The sequence below is a fragment of the Poeciliopsis prolifica genome, unplaced genomic scaffold, assembly GCF_027474105.1.
Source record: "Poeciliopsis prolifica strain line A6 unplaced genomic scaffold, Auburn_PproV2 SCAFFOLD001, whole genome shotgun sequence".
Taxonomy (NCBI): Eukaryota; Metazoa; Chordata; class Actinopteri; order Cyprinodontiformes; family Poeciliidae; genus Poeciliopsis; species Poeciliopsis prolifica.
In genome coordinates this window covers 26,049,388-26,066,196 of record NW_026562376.1, presented here as the reverse complement: position 1 = coordinate 26,066,196, position 16,809 = coordinate 26,049,388, and the positions used below count along the sequence as shown (strand labels likewise).

Here is a 16,809-nt window from a genome sequence, read left to right as displayed (position 1 = left end):
ATGTCTCTTGTTCTCAAAACTTTTAATACTTTTGCTTCCATTTTCATCTTGAAAGGTGCATTACATATCCTTCTTCTAAAAATTTTATACTTTTGCTTACTTTTTCATTTTGAAAGCAGTGCTTCATGTCTTTCTTCTGAAAACTTGTAATATCTAATTAAACTTTTCTCCTTGCGCTCTTGCAGAACTCTGCTTCCTTATGAAACATTCTCTGCTTGCTTTTGGAACTGTCTTTTGGCAATGTTGCCTGGTAACGTCTCAGCCAATAGAATGGAAGTGTTTATTGGATGCGTTTTTTTCCTCGTAGCTACTAGAAGTGGCTACTATTGATTGTAGCAACCTGCACCACCCACTAGATGTCAGGAGTTGGTTGCGTGAACAAACTCCTGCCTAATATCAGTAGCACACTGCTGGCAGATGTTTATATACCATGGAGCAGAAAGCTGAGGCCCTTGTTTCTCCCAGGCGACAGTGCATTTTTTGTTCCAGAAGCAAGCATAATATGTTTCATAAGCGAGCAGAGAATCTGAGCGGAGACTATGTCTGAGGGCAAGGAGAAGTTGTGATTACAAACATTACAAGTTTGGAGAACTTTCAGACTGAAAGTACGTGCACCTAGATTATGGCAGAAAATTCATCCATTATAACATCATTAACCACATTTTTGGAAAACTGAGATCTGCTTCAGTTGTCAGATCCACTGCTAACTACCAGAACCGGGCTGACAGTATCAATGTATGATTGGTTCCAGGCCTTCAGAGGGAGATAATCGTGGATGACCTTCCTCACCCCTTCGGACTCACTCTGTATAGGGACTTCATCTACTGGACAGATTTCAACCTGCGCAGCATTGAGCGAGCTGACAAACGCAGCGGGCTGAACCGCACCGTGGTACTGCAGGTACTGAACAAGCTGATAGCCATTTTGGAGAATTCTAAAACTCAAATTGTTAACATTAACTAGAATTATACACAGAGTTGATGATGTTGTTTCCATCACACTTGATTTCATCTCAGGGTCAGCTGGAGCTGATGCTGGACATCCTGGTTTTCCACTCCTCCCGTCAGGATGGGACCAATGAATGCTCACAGAACAATGGGAACTGTGGCCATCTGTGCCTGGCCACTCCTGCTGGAGCTCAGTGCCGCTGCGCCTTCCACTACACCCTCAACCCTGATGGGAAAAACTGTAGTTGTAAGTACAAGGAGGCAAGGATTTTAAAAAAATAAACGGTAAACTCCACACAGTATTATGGCTCAATCTTAAATAGTGCAAAAAATGTTTTGCAAGTGATAGTATGTAGTAATAATAATAATAATAATAATAATAATAATAATAATAATAATAATAATAATGATACGTGTATAATATTTCTTAGACTTTCTGGTGCTCCAAGCTGAAGATAGTTGAGCAAAAAACAGTTCATAGAGAAATGGTTTTTGCATAAGAATGCTTTGAAATGAAGCCAAATGGTTTAACTGCAGCACATAAAGAAGAAGAATGATTGCTTTATGGCCAAAATGCTGTACTTTTTTAAACTTCTAAGTTTTTTAAAGATGTGAAAAATAGTTTTTAATCATTTTTTTATGTTGCTATTAAATATGTATGTAATGTAATTGACATGTAATGTAATCAGTCTCTCTTTAGGGATAGTTAGTTTCTGCGTACTTATCCGTAGTTGAATATATTTAAAGAAAATCAAACATCTGCAGAACGTAGACATATTTATCTATTTAGTTCTAATATGTTCAGGGGTTCTGCTTTGCTGTGTTGTTTTAACCAATTATCATTGAGCAAAGTCCAACACTTGTTTTCAAAGATGGACCCTAAAGCCCTCTTGCTGATATCCTGCTGTCCATCTCTTGATAAAGTTCTCCTTCCCGTCTCTGTCTGCAGCTCCTTCAAGTTTCTTGCTCTTCAGCCAGAGGGCCAGCATTAGCAGGATGGTGTTAGGAGACCAGAGTCCGGACATAATCCTTCCCATTCATGTCACGAGGAACGTCCGAGCTGTGAGTTACGATCCACTGGAGCGCTTGGTCTATTGGCTGGATGGACGGCAGAACATACGAAGAGCCAGAGATGATGGCACCATGGTAACACATTTAAACAAAGAGCTGTTGGCAACCCTGACAATGAAACAGTTGCTGTAGTTTTATATGACTAAAATGTTGGTCTTGTGTTCTCTCTGTGGTCACCTTTAGTCTTCAATCATAGTTAGCAGTCCTGCTCAACAAGTGGATAATCAGCTTCATGACCTGAGCCTTGACCCCTACAGTCGTCACATTTACTGGACCTGTGAGACTACCAACACCATCACAGTTCAGAAGATGGACGGTCGCATCGTCGGTGTGGTTGTCAAGGATGATACTGATAAGCCAAGAGCCATCGTGGTCAATGCAGAAAAAGGGTAATGTTTGTTGTAATGAACACACCGCAGCACGTCAGAGTGACAGAGAGTCACAAGAGTTTAAGGTTTACTCCTCTCCACAGGTACATGTACTTCACTACTGTACAGGAGCACTCTGCTAAGATTGAAGGAGCGAGTCTGGATGGAACAGAGAGAGAGTCCTTGTTCTCCACTGGTCTGATTAGACCTGTGGCTCTGGCTCTGGACAACAAGCTGGGAAAACTGTTCTGGGTTGATGCTGACCTCAAACGCATCGAGAGCAGCGACCTGACAGGTGAGTAATCATTTGCATAGAGTATTATTTTCCCATTTTTTTATTGGAATTCAAGAAAATTACTAGTTACTGTTACTGGTAGATGAAAAGAAACCATTGCTGAAGTCCATTTCTTGTTTTCTTTCAGGGGCCAATCGCATTGTCCTGCAGGATTCCAACATCCTCCAGCCGATGGGGCTGACAGTTCTTGGGGATCATCTCTACTGGATTGACCGGCAGCAGCAGATGATCGAAAGGGTAGATAAACTGACTGGAGAGTTCCGCACACGCATTCAGGGACGGATATCATACCTGACATCTATCCACGCAGCATGGGAGATGGACCCATCAGAGTTTGGTAGAGATCTAATGCTCTTTGACATTATTCATCAACTTGTTCCACACTTCATCAGACCGATGTTATAATAAACATCTTTGTTGTTTCTTCTACCCAGCATCCCACCCTTGTTCCCGAGACAATGGAGGCTGTTCTCATATCTGCATTGCAAAGGGTGATGGAACATCAACCTGTTCTTGTCCCATGCACCTGGTTTTACTGCAAGACCTGCTGCACTGTGGAGGTAAACCTCACACCACCACAGCCGTACTGAAGGATAAAACAAGTACTGGTGTTGATAAGAATATGGAGAGAAATATTGGCCATACCGAGGAAATTCACTGTAATACTTCCTTGGAAAAGAGTTAATGCCTATTGATTTTTTCCACATTTTATTGCCATATCATCATTATTATGGTAGAAGATCAGAAATGTAGTCTGGGTTTCTATTATGAAGTGCTTTGTAAACTATTAAGGAGATTTTCAATTCTACTCTTTGAGCAACAGGCAGCTGGTGCAGGGATCTGAGAACTGGACTAATATGTTGATCTCTTTTTGTTTCAGTTAGGACTCTTGCAGCGGCATTCTGGAGAAGCTGGAGCTGTCTTGTTGCTTTTTTTGGTTATCCAGTAAAATTGGCATTGCAAAAATCGAGTCTATTAAAAACAAAGGCATGAACTAATTTCTCAGAGTCTTGTGGGGACAAGAATTGTCTAATTTTAGCAATATTTTTGAGACGGTAGTATGATGTTTTTATGATAGATTTTATGTGGTTATTGAAGTTCAGATCAGGATCCATGATCACCCCCAGATTCTTGGCTTTGTCAGATCATTTTAAACCAATAGATTGAAATCTATGCTCTTTTGGTCCAAACACTAATACTTCAGTTTTGTTTTGATTTATTTGGAGAAGGTTATGGCTCATCCAGACATTAATCTGCTCAATACAGACTCTGGAGGAGAGTGACATTAATTATTTGTAGAAGATCAAGAGCAAAAACATCTGAGACCTTTAAGAATAACCTTGTAGGTATGATGTAAAGGGAACGGGTGGGTGAATTCATATGATTTAAAATGTATCTCAAATCTAGGTTAAAGTGGGTCCTGTTTAGTGGAAAACATAGTTGACTATTTCCTAACAGCAGATGCAGAGCAGTTTACTGTCTCCCTTATTTTCAGTTTTATTTATAGAATAGGTGGCAAATTTGTCACAGGCCTTAGAGGAGAAAAATTCATGGTTAACAGAAGAAGGTGGATTTGTCAGTCTGTCAACAATTGAGAACAGAACATGAGAGTTGTTGATAGAGGTAGAAATAACATTTGAGAAAAAAACTCTTGTATTTCTCAGTTCAGAATAAAAATTTTTTAGTTTGTCTTTGAAATGGGTTTGCAGTTTAGTTTTACTCCACTGACGTTCTGCTTTCCGGCACTCGTTTTTCCCTTTTCTAACTGACTAAAAATTTCTGCAAGGTGGTTGACGTTGATTACTTTTGTAGTTTGGTAGAGATTACTTTTGTAGTTATAGTGTCAAGGACCTTCTTGGTTTTAAAAATGAAGTTGTCTATTGGATCATTCAGAGGAGTACAGGAGTGTATAGCTGTTGGAGGAAAAGCCTGAATAAATTGATTGGCAGTAGTTTCTGTAGTGCATTTTTTTTAGATGACTTGTATAGTTGTCTTTGTGAGCAGGGAGAAAGCTTTTGCAAAAAATACAAAAGTGATCTAAAAGTGCTACATCAAGCACTACAATGTTAGATATAATGAGTTATTTAGAAATAATAAGGTCCATAGTGTGTCCATGATAGTTATTCAGGATCTGACGCAGATCTTTACTGCCTCAATCCAATGGATTGTCAACCAAAATTAGGGACAATAATTTAGTGAAATCATCAAAGAAGTTTGCACAGAGTTTCAGAGGTTTGTATACATTCCGCAGCAAGATACGAGAGGATGAGTTTAGTTGCAAGGCAACATATTCAAAAGACAAAAAGTTTACTTAGGATATCTGCTTACAAGTGAAGGCAGAATTAAATAAGACAGCAACTCCACCTCCCCTTTTGTCTGTTCTGGTCTTAAAAAGCTAAAATTTGGAGGACATGATTCAATAAGATTAGATGAGCTGTTATTTTGATTCAGCCAAGTTTTGGTCAGGAGCAAAAAATCAAGATGATGACCAAAAATCAAGTCTTGAATCAAAAATGATTTTCCTGCCAAAGATCTGATGTTTAATAAAGCCAATTTTAATATGCAGCATGGAGCTTTCAGATTTCTGTTTGGTTTCAACATTGGTTGAAGTGGAATAGATACAAAACTTTGGAATCTACAGACTTTTTTGTCTCTGTGTGATTTTATTAATTTTTGTCTGTTATTTATCAGAATTGGTATTATTGAGGGTCCCTCAAAAGTAGAAGTTGATTTCACTGAGCTGAAGTCAGAGACATGAATCCCACTAACTTTTATATTTTTACAGCTTTTTCTGTAATCCCTTATTTTCATGATGGGGAAGCACATTCTTAGCAGAATAAATTGTGGAGGAGGTATCCCTAAAAACATGATGTGTTGATTCACATAGTCAATTTTGATCACTTAAAGTGCTTGAAATACAATAATGCAAAGTCTACAATGACTTTGTTGTTTTTGCTGGTGTTTTACTGTCATTCACTTTACTTTCTTCTGTTGACGTTTTCCTTTTTTCACTGTGAAACTTCTCCATCTCTCAGGTCTGCACACCGGTGTGCCTGTGTAGGCTGAAGCTATTTACCAAAAGAGAATTTGCAAGAGCTTCGGTGTCCGAACAAAAATACTTTTATCTGAACACAAAAACATTTTGTTCAGATACTTCTTGATAAAAAGTAGTGAAAACTCTGCATCATTCTCATTAATCTTCAGTTACACATGACATCGTGTTGATTTGGTTTGCTGTTGTAACAACGGAAAAAAGTCCAAGATGTCTTAAAACACAGACTCTGGACAAAATGTATATTGTTCATGTTCAGTGTCTTCTCTTAGCTTTTGGTTTTACTAATATCATCTCTTGCTGCCTCTTTATCCGCCTCAGAGCCCCCCACCTGCTCCACAGAGCAGTTCACCTGCTCCACTGGAGAAATTGGCTGTATCCCCATGGCCTGGCGTTGTGATGGTTTCCCAGAGTGTGATGACGGCAGCGATGAAATGCACTGCCTCATCTGCTCTGCCTTCCAGTTCCAGTGTGATGAAGGAAGCTGCATCGATATTCAGAAACGATGTGATGGAGAACCTGACTGTCCTGATAAGTCTGATGAGCATGAATGCAACAGTATGTTCACACTCTTAACATTCATCACCTGCAGCTGACCTGTAGTATTTGTCCTGTAACAGTGTTCAAAATGTTCTCCTCTAACTTAATTTTTATTATTATTATTTTTTCATCAAATTAGTTTAGTTTTTGCTCAAAACAAAATTATTTTAGACTTGTGGTGTAGTTCTACTTCTACATTTAAAGACTGTAAGTGTAGTGATAAGTTAAGTAAATGTAGACATTAAACCACTTCTTGCCTAATTCCTATAAATGAGGATGGAATACACAACACCATGATGTAACATTGTGGTGTGACAGGGTTGCACAGATTGTTCCGCCTTATTTTGTTCGTTTTGGGTGATGGACGATCAGTCAACACCTGCTTGTGAAACCGATGTTAACCACTAATCTATTCTACCACCAAGGCTCTGATAGAGGGTTGTGTTCAACTTAGCAACTTTTTCGATATATTTAATACTGAAACAAATCAGTATAAGTCAAAATCATTCCGGCTTTTCAAATATTGGTAATTAGTCAGGCAACTAGACTGTAAAGCAAATTAGTAATGACCCTTAATACAAGCAAAATATATATAACAGCTATTTGAATATGTCTGAATATCTGACATAATTTTCTTAAAGGAAAATGTTTTCTATTCATCTTCCATGAATCTGTTTATCTCTCTCCCTCTAACTATCATGTAAGTCTTTCCTTACCAAGTTCAATCTGATACAGTCATAAGGTTTCATGCTCTGCTGCAAATAAGCAGCAGAGCATGGAGGCCCTTCGACTATTTCTACTTGGACCTTCACAACATGTACCAGGAGTAGGAGAGTAACTCCTGCTGCAAGGTGCAGGAGAGCAAACTGCTGATGTCGAAACGAAATTCAGCAACTTTAAAACCGCAGATATCTTGCCTGATATCTGCGGTGTTTGTCTGGTGGAAGCATTTGTTCATTGCCTGAGAAAGCCAGTAACAATAAGCGGTGTGACTTGGCGAGCTCATCCTTGCTTTCAGTTCAATGTGCCGACTATGAACTGAGAGGTGAAAGTAGGTGAGTGACCATGTAGAGACAGAAACAGCGGATGAAGGGATCTGGCGGCTCTTACACAGCATAATATAATTAATAATATTAACTGTGAACACCTTCACTTACTCTATATTACTATATTGAGGCGGACCTTCTCATTGAATGGGTGGGGCGCCCCCTCCTGGACGTGTGACATTCTGTGAAATGTCACACGTTAAGACACACTCCTGTCTTTCAGCTGTCTGCCCTCCCAACCAGTTCCGCTGTGGGGACAACCATTGCATCACTAAAAAACAGCAGTGTGACAATTACTCAGACTGTCTGGATGGTTCTGATGAGCTGGCTTGTGGTAAATATGTCGACATTGCAGCAGCAGTTTCTCTCATCACGACTCGCATCATATTCACATATCCCTCTTTTTTCTTGTCCAGATTATATTTCTCCCTCCTCAAGCTTCATTCCCAGTAATGAAACCACCAATCCCATTGGCCCAGTCATTGCCATCATTCTGCTCATGTTTGTGATGGGAGGAGCATGCTTTGTCTGTCAGCGTGTGGTGTGTCGGCGCTACAAGGTTCCTAATGGGAGCTTTCCTCACGAGTACATCAGTGGGACGCCCCACGTGCCTCTCAACTTCATCACCCCCAGCAGCTCCCAACATGGCACCTATCAAGGTGGGATCAGTTTATCAGCTGCAATGCTATGACCTGTTCTCCATCAGCAGTTATGTTTGGTCTAAATAAATGATGCGTGTATGCAGGGATCTCCTGTGGGAAGTCCACTCTGAGCTCAGTCAGCCTGATGGGCAGCAGCAGCAGTGGAGCCCCTCTTTATGACAGGAACCATGTGACTGGAGCTTCATCCAGCAGCTCCTCATCTACCAAAGGAGTCTTCTACCCAAAGGTACACACAGCAGCACTGTGAGTCTGCACTCCACGCCTCACTTACTTAACATCTCTGTTTTATAATTGCAGATCCTGAACCCTCCTCCATCTCCGGCCACAGATCGGTCTCTTTACAACACAGAGATCTTCTATTCCTCCAACAGTCCATCTACAACCAGATCATACAGGTAACCTATTCACAATTCTGTGTTTAGTTTTCACTGTTCCATATCTTGCCACATGAGCATGAAACACCCTTCTGGTAGTTATAGCACCAGTGGTGAGGAAAAGAGGCGCATTTTGACAAAATCATGTCTATTTTTTTTTCCCATAGCAAAGTATATAGGCCATCTTGGGATGACAGTTCAGTTTTCCATGAATTAAATAAATAAATCTGAATTTAGATCAGAATGTTGTCAGTTGGAGCCAAATATTCACAATACTTCATGAGAGTCTTCACCTTTACAGAGAGCTTTTATCCGTCCGTCCGTCCGTCCATCCATCCATCCATCCATCCATCCATCCATCCATCCATCCATCCATCCATCCATCCATCCATCCATCCATCCATCCATCCATCCATCCATCCATCCATCCATCCATCCATCCATCCATCCATCCATCCATCCATCCATCCATCCATCCATCCATCCATCCATCCATCCATCCATCCATCCATCCTTTAATGAATTAACTTGCTATGTTTTCTTCCACAGGCCCTACCACCCAGTCCGTGGAGGGGCCCCTCCTACGACCCCTTGCAGCACAGACGTCTGTGACAGCGACTACATGCCCCACCCCCCCCCTGTGGGCATGCCGCTGTCGGGGGGCCGCTGGAAGGCCCCAGGCCACACCGCTCACGGCAAACCTACGAAATACTACATGGACCTTAACTCAGACTCGGACCCCTACCCTCCACCCCCAACCCCACGCTCTCAGTACATGTCTGCTGAGGAAAGCTGTCCTCCTTCCCCTTCCACTGAACGATCTTACTTCCACCTGTGCCCGCCTCCTCCCTCCCCCTGCACCGACTCATCATGACCCTCTAACCGCCAGGGGAAATCAAAGGGATGAAGTGGACTCACTTCTTTGTTCTGAATTAAACTAATGTGCCAACAGTCAGCCTGACAGGTGGAGGGGTGGGGTGGCTGTCTCATACCTGCCACTTTATATGAACTAGAAACTAGGGGAAGTGCCTTCTTCAAGCTCCTCCCATCCTCCATCTGATATTCCAATCATCCTCAGGAAGGCTCCTGTTGAGCCCATGACCTGAGGAGAACTGCTGAGGAGCTGTTGAAGTTTCCAGGCGATGCCTGTTTTGCCTCAAGCCTCAGAAAAGAGACGAGGAGAGAATTCAGACCGCAGCTCCTTCCTCCGGTCCCTGGACCTGTTTTTCCTGACCTAGCCATTTTTTCCTTTAACTCTTCAGTGTGGAAATATGAACTGAGCAGCTGAAGAGAAGAGATCACTGAGACTGAAGCCAACCCACTGGCCGGGGTCTCTGCCCCCCCTGACCTTCCTGCCCCCCTGGCCGTCTGGCCCCAGCATTTCACTATGGCAGCAGCAGGAAGCATTAGGCTGCTAACAGGAAGTCCACCTGAGTCATATTTTACCGATGGAACATAAACACCGTCCCTTGTGTTTTTAATTCCCTCATTCTGTCTTTCAATCTTATTGTGCTCCCTCCATTCCTTCCTCATATCCCGCATATCTCTGTTCTATTCTTTCTCTCCTCTTTTTCTCCCTTGTGTTCATCCTTCTGCCTTTCCATGCATGTTTCCTTCTTTGTATCTTCTTTCCTCTGGTCCTTTCTTACTTTCTTGATTTTGTGAATTCCATGTATGAATCTAATCACGGTGGAAATCTGTGCCCTAAATCCAAGGTGAGCTTGAGAATTTATTATTTTAAAATGTACCTGAAGAACATCAACAGTTCTTCGGGTACAAGTCTGGAAGATGTTTAGGAGCTTCTGTGAATGTTTGCTGGATGGACTGAAGCAGGTGGATGCCATCACATGTTGGGTGGAGGAAGGAGTGAATGGTGGCAGCAGGAGGCAGAGGCAGCATCACCACCATCATAGCAGGAACAGCTTCAACTTTTGTACATAATGTGGAATGAAGTCAGTGAACCTGTCTGTCCCTCTCCTCCTTGTCCTGTTTACCAAAAGTATTTTTGCTGCTATTATGTACAGAATCAATCAGATACTATGATATGTAATTACACAGAAATGCCAAAATGATCCACCTGATCATATTGTCATCCTGACAATAGATTATGAAGCTATTTTACAACTAAAAACAAATTATTCCTATAGCATTTTGTCTCATTAGTATATCTGTATGTTAGCTCAGCATGTATTAGCCTGTCTGTCATTGTTTTCTCTGAGGACATTAGCGTTGCCATGCTAGTGTCTTTATGTTTGTCTCATCACACACAGATCTCAGAATCAGCATCTCAGTGTGCAGCTGTGAGAATCCTGGTGTGGCTCCTCACAAAACATCCTGCAACCACCAAAGTACGCTTCACTGCTAACAGTTAGCTTCACAGTGACCTTTTCTTGTGACACTTTTTCTAAAAAAAATAAGTAATTTTGGAAGAAATCCTCTAATTCATTTTGTTTTCTTCATGGAAAACACCAGCCTCAGTCTAATAGTTTAGCCACATTGGACACATTCAGACATCGTTAACTCCCTCACATATTTCTTCTGTTTTTGCTTTTTTTTTTTTTTTTTTGTCCCACTAAAGTGATTTACATAATGAAACAATTTTAATTTCAGACAACGATAACTCCAGTAAATATGAGAAGCAGTTTAAGTGTTTCATGTATCAAGAGAAACAAGCAGTCTAGACCAACCTGGCCCTTTGGGAAGAGAAGTTGCTCCTGAAACGCCTGTCAGGTGTTGGTGAGACAAGTTTATCATCCTCATCACTGTGAAAAAATCTTGGCCCACTTGTCTTTGAAGAAGAGTTTTAATTCAGCCACACTGAAGGGAACTTGAGCATGACCAGCCTGTCAAAGGTCACATTTAAGTCCACTCTAAGACCATTATTTCAGCTTTTGTAGACTCCTTCCTCATTGTGCGTTTATTACTTAACAATACGCTTTCCTCCTAATAAATAAAAAGACCATTTAAATCAATTTTGTATTTGCTCAGCTTATCTTTGTCTGATATTTAAACTCCTTTAAGATCTTAACATTTTTTATGTGGAAAAAAATGATAAGGAGCAAATATTTTAAAACAATAAGGGATTTCACCAACATTTCTGAAGTAAAGCAACTTCATGGCCTCAGCACGAGCTTGATGCTAATCCTTTCCTACCCAGAAACATTGAAGCTGCTGCCAGGCGCCGACTGGCCTGACACCATACTAGTATCAGTTTCTAGCTGCGGCTCCATGTCAGCAGCACAACTCATTTTCCTTCAAGGGCTGAAAACCACTGCCAGTAAAATTCTGTACATGCTGTCTCAGCTTTGAATGCTTTGTGTGATTTACAGTCCTGAATTTTTTTTGTATCAAAAGCATTTTTATATAATAAAGGTTTTATTTTAAAGAATGTTGTCATCTGTAACAGGTTGGCCTTTTACGGCTGGATTTTTCAGTGCAGATTGATGATATCAAGCAGAGTTTAGGTGGAACAGCAGGTTTATTCCTCCCAGCATCACAAACAATGTCACACTCTTGGTCTTACAAACATCTCAATGTCTCAATATCTCTCTCACAGGTGAAAATTGCAATCTTAAATAGTCCCAGCTGTGACAGTTAAAACAATCTGAAAATTCATAAGATAATCCCATCTTACCCTGTTCCCCTTAATTGAATAAAATACATTTTACTATAACCACATCAACTTCCTTTTTATAAATATTTTTTATGTTTTAACCTTACCCTTACTAAAACACCATAAAACAGTACACCATAAAACAATACCCCCTCCCATTTTTCTCAATGGTCTCTCCCAGGACCTATATCATTGTCCAGCCCCTTAGGACAATATTTGTCCAAACATCCTGAGAGGACACATAAAAAGACAGGTGAGTCACTATATTAGCACATTCCACACCTAATAAATTATGCACATCATTTATTTAGTTTTATCCACCAATAGCTCATTGCTCTGAGTATCAATTCTCCTCTCTTCACAGTTAACCACCTCCACTGGCCAATGAGGAGCAGCTGTGCAGAGTCCAGAACAAAGGCTACACACCAATCCCTAAAATACTCAATAAATACAATTAAAACTTCCTGAGTGCAAAATGTTAATTTATAGATCTATTTTAAAAGTGCAGTGCTAAATAAAGTGCATAGTGAGAAAGTGCAAATGTTTTTACAGTGCGATACAATACATTGAATAAATTAATTCAGTAATGAAGGCCTCTTCATTACATTTCCTCCCTCCTCTTTTCAGAGCTCAGTATCTCAGTCCTCTGAGACTCTGGATAAACAGTCAGCAACCACATTCGACTTTCCTGGCTTGTACTGAACTGTAAAGTCAAATGGCTGCAGTGCCAAGTACCATCCAGCGATGCGAGCGTTGGCATCCCTCATCCGTCTCAACCACTGAAGAGCACGATGGTCAGTCTCCAGGATGAAGTGACGTCCTAACAGATAATACCTGAGAGCCTCAATAGCCCACTTCATGGCCAAGCACTTTTTCCACTGTCGAATATCTCGTCTCTCGGTCAAGCAGCTTCCGACTCAGAAACACCACGGGTCTTCTCTCACCGTCCACCTCTTGTTGCAGGACAGCTCCAAGCCCTACTCCTGAGGCGTCTGTCTGTAAGATGAATGGTTTAGCAAAGTCTGGTGTGTGTAAAACTGGATGAGTACATACTGCTTGTTTGAGATCGTTGAATGCCTTCTCACAGTCTTCTGTCCAACACACTTTGTTGGGGGCTGCATTCCTTGTTAGCTGCGTCAGCACAGCTGATCGTTCTGCAAACAAAGGTATGAATTTCCGGTACCAGCCCACCAAACCCAGAAATCCTCTCACCTTCTTCTTTGTAGAGGGAACTGGAAAGGACTGGATTGCTTCCATCTTCCCCACTTGTGGCTTTATTTTTCCAAACCCAATAACAAAACCTAAGTACTCCACTTCTCTTTGTGCAACCTTACACTTCTGTGGGTTCACTGTCAATCCGGCCCGCCTGATGCGGTGTAGCACCTCCTTCAGATGAATCAGATGCTCCTCCCATGTCCGGCTATACACTACAACATCATCCAAATATGCTGCAGAAAACTCTGACACATCTCTCAACACTTGATCCATTAAACGTTGAAACGTCGCTGGCGCCCCCTGGAGCCCAAATGGCATGACTTTAAATTGGTACATACCAAAAGGCGTTTTGAAGGCCGTCAGTTCTCTTGCCTCTTGTGCCAAAGCCACTTGCCAGTAGCCTTTACACAAATCCAACGTTGTGATGTAGCTTGCTGAACCGACTTTCTCCAGTAGATCGTCACTCTAGGCATTGGGTATGGATCAAAGTTAGAGACACCATTTAAATATCTGAAATCTATGCAAAATCTCAGAGATCCATCTTTCTTTGGTACCAGCACAATTGGGCTGCACCACTCACTGCTAGACTCTTCAATGATACCCAAATCCATCATCAACTTTATTTCTTTTTCCAGCACTGGAACCAATCGCTGTGGAATGCGATAACTCTTTTGACGACTCGGTGCATCTTGTTTCAACTGAATCCTGTGTTTAACCAGTGATGTAAATCCTGGAACTTCTCTGAAGAGCTGAGGGTCCAAGAGAGGTTTGATTTCTTCCTGCTCAGTTGGAGACAGATGAGAAATATCAACCAGAGCACAGTCAGACATGTTGGTAGGAAAGAATTTTTCAGTCACCTCCTCATCCTCAACCGCTCTCACAAATAACTCCTGATGCACAGGTTCTTGGTGACTGTGGAACTCCTTCAACAAGTTAACATGAAAGGCTTGATGCTTCTTTATCCGTTCCGGCATATACAGTTCATAAACCACTTTACTCACTTGTTTGGTGATCTCATATGGTCCATGCCATTTTGTCAGCAGCTTGTTGTCACTGGTAGGCAGCAGTAACAGAACCTTCTGTCCTGGCAAAAAGACTCTGTCTCTGGCCTTCTGATCATACCATGTCTTTTGATGTCGTTGAGCTGCTTTCATGTTGTCCTGTGCAAAAGATGTCATTTCCTGCAATCGCTCTCTCATGTTAATGACATATGCTGCAATGTTTTCACCCTCAGGTTTCGCATCTTCCCAGCAGTCTCTCAGTAGATCCAGCGGACCTCTCACTTGACGTCCATACAATAATTCAAAAGGTGAAAAACCTGTGGAGACTTGTGGAACCTCCCTGTAAGCAAATAACAGATACGGCAGCCACTGGTCCCAGTCGACACCCGTGTCGGAGACAAACTTGCGTAGCATGTTTTTAAGAGTCTGATTGTATCTCTCCACTAGCCCGTCCGTTTGGGGGTGGTAAGGGGTGGTCTTAAGTCCCTTAATCCTAGTAATTTGTAAACCTGCTGCAACAGTTTGGACAAAAGTTTGTCCCACAATCTGTGAGAATTTCTCGGGGTATTCCTACTCTAGAAAAGAGCTGCAGGAGACAATTAGCAACATGTCGGGCCTTAATGGATCTAAGAGGAAAAGCTTCAGGATACCGTGTAGCATAGTCGCATATCACCAATATGTAACGGTGACCTGTAGTGCTTCTTTCTAATGGGCCCACAATATCCATGCCTAGCCTTTCAAAAGGAGTGTCAATAATGGGCAGAGGTTGTAGCTGGGCTCTTGCTACTCCTTTGCCTGAAGTCAACTGACATTTTTCACAGGAACTACAAAATTTTGAAATCTGGGTATACATTCCTGGCCAAACAAAACGACTACTGATTCTGTTCAGTGTTTTGTAAAAAGCCATATGACCTGCCCACGGAATTGAATGACCCAATTCCATAACTTTGTCTAAACTGTTGTGGAAGAGCTAATGCTTCACAATGTCCTTTCTTCTGATACAAAATACCTCCTTTAGTAATGTAAACTGCATCTTCACGGAAGTCTACCTGGCGCTGATGAGTTTCCTCCTCCCTAGTTGCTTTCTCAAACCAAGGTTTTAGAGTAGGATCATCTCTCTGGAGTGCACCTAAATCTGAGGGAATGTCAAACTCAAACATATTATTTGGCTTAGACAGCTGTTCTATTCCTTCATTATTTGAGCCTTTGAACTTCTCTTTTCTTTTCTGAGCTTTTGACTTTTTAGTTTTTCCCTGCTCTGTTTCCAGAGACTCTCCAAAATAAGGGAGTTCTTCCAACATCGCCTTTGAACTTTGAGCTCTTGTGACTACATTACATGGTTTCAATATTTCTGGTATATCGGATTTGAAACATGGACCTGGGGCATCTCTGTTGGTAAGTACTTGAGGCTCATAATCCGACTGATGAAGAAGGTCTAAGAGAGTGGGAATATCATTACCAAGTATAACTGAATATGGCAAAGAGGGAACTACAGCTACTTGTACCAGGTATGTTTGACCTCCCACTGTCAAATACACCTCTGCACTAGGGTAGACATGCTCATCTCCATGTATACAGCTTATTTTAACCCCCACCTCACTTAACTTTTCATGGGATTAAGCTTGCATGTACTAAAGACTGAAAACACCCAGAATCAAGCAATGCTTCTTCTTTCTTCCCATTAACTAGCACCGAAGCCGTACAAGCTTTTCTTTTTTCAACTTCAGTAGCCGCTCTTGGAATTGAACACATCAGTGATGGCTTTGATTTTAGGGCGGGACAAAAATGTTGCGTATGGCCAAAACCATTACAGTTGTAACATCTAATATCCTGACCTGACGACTTATGAAATGACTTTTTAACCTTAGCAGGTCGATGGGAAGGGAACTGCTTAAAACTAGAACCATTTCTAGCCTGACTTAGACCAGAGCCCTGTTCACCCCCAGTGGACTTACTTGGTTGGGCATAATGAGTCTCTTGGCCAGCATAGGTGCTCCAGCTCCCCCTCCTGGCTGATCTGAAGACTTCTGCAAGCGTAGCTGCTTCTTCTGCTGTCTTCGGGTCACGCTCACGTATCCAGACCTCCAATTCTGGATTAACCATCCTTAAAAACTGCTCCAGAATTATCTGCCCAGATATTTCTTGCACAGTAGATTTATCAGGTTTGATCCATCTTGAAAACAAGTCTTTCAGTCGAACATAAAGTTCACGCGGCGTCTCACCTGATTCAATCTTTAGGCATCTGAAGCGGCGTCGATAAGTATCAGCAGTAATTTCATATTTTGCCAGAATTGCCTCTTTCAGTTTATCATAGTTCTGAGAGTCAGCAATATCCATTAGAACATAGGCTGTGCGGGCCTTTCCGGTCAACAGAGGGACCAGACGAATCGCCCACTCATCTCTGGACCAACGACACACCTGGGCCATCCTCTCGAACGTCGTCAGAAAATGCTCAATGTCGTCATCCGTCGATAAGGGAAGAAATTTTGGTTCAATTATGGACCTGGAACCATGAGCCACCTGAACATCACTACCATCTGATTCTTCTGCAGGTGCTTCAGATGTTGAAGGTTGATCCTGTGTGTCTGACTCATCCTGTTTTTCCAGTACCGCATTCACTTGCAG

At 41.7% G+C, this 16,809-nt stretch overlaps 1 protein-coding gene across 1 annotated transcript in view; it reads left to right on the top strand.

Moving 5' to 3' along the window:
• lrp5 (low density lipoprotein receptor-related protein 5) overlaps positions 1-11,743 on the top strand; it is a 41,507-nt gene extending 29,764 nt beyond the window's left edge. Inside the window, exons 17-29 of the mRNA XM_055059745.1 lie at positions 752-900; positions 1,017-1,194; positions 1,897-2,093; positions 2,202-2,407; positions 2,491-2,681; positions 2,809-3,018; positions 3,116-3,241; positions 6,055-6,291; positions 7,543-7,653; positions 7,736-7,978; positions 8,065-8,207; positions 8,279-8,376; positions 8,905-11,743. Of these exons, the coding sequence (XP_054915720.1) occupies positions 752-900; positions 1,017-1,194; positions 1,897-2,093; positions 2,202-2,407; positions 2,491-2,681; positions 2,809-3,018; positions 3,116-3,241; positions 6,055-6,291; positions 7,543-7,653; positions 7,736-7,978; positions 8,065-8,207; positions 8,279-8,376; positions 8,905-9,229 (2,414 nt within the window). The 3' untranslated portion in view covers positions 9,230-11,743. The remainder of the gene's footprint in view (positions 1-751; positions 901-1,016; positions 1,195-1,896; positions 2,094-2,201; positions 2,408-2,490; positions 2,682-2,808; positions 3,019-3,115; positions 3,242-6,054; positions 6,292-7,542; positions 7,654-7,735; positions 7,979-8,064; positions 8,208-8,278; positions 8,377-8,904) is intronic.
• The last annotated feature ends 5,066 nt before the right edge of the window (positions 11,744-16,809 follow it).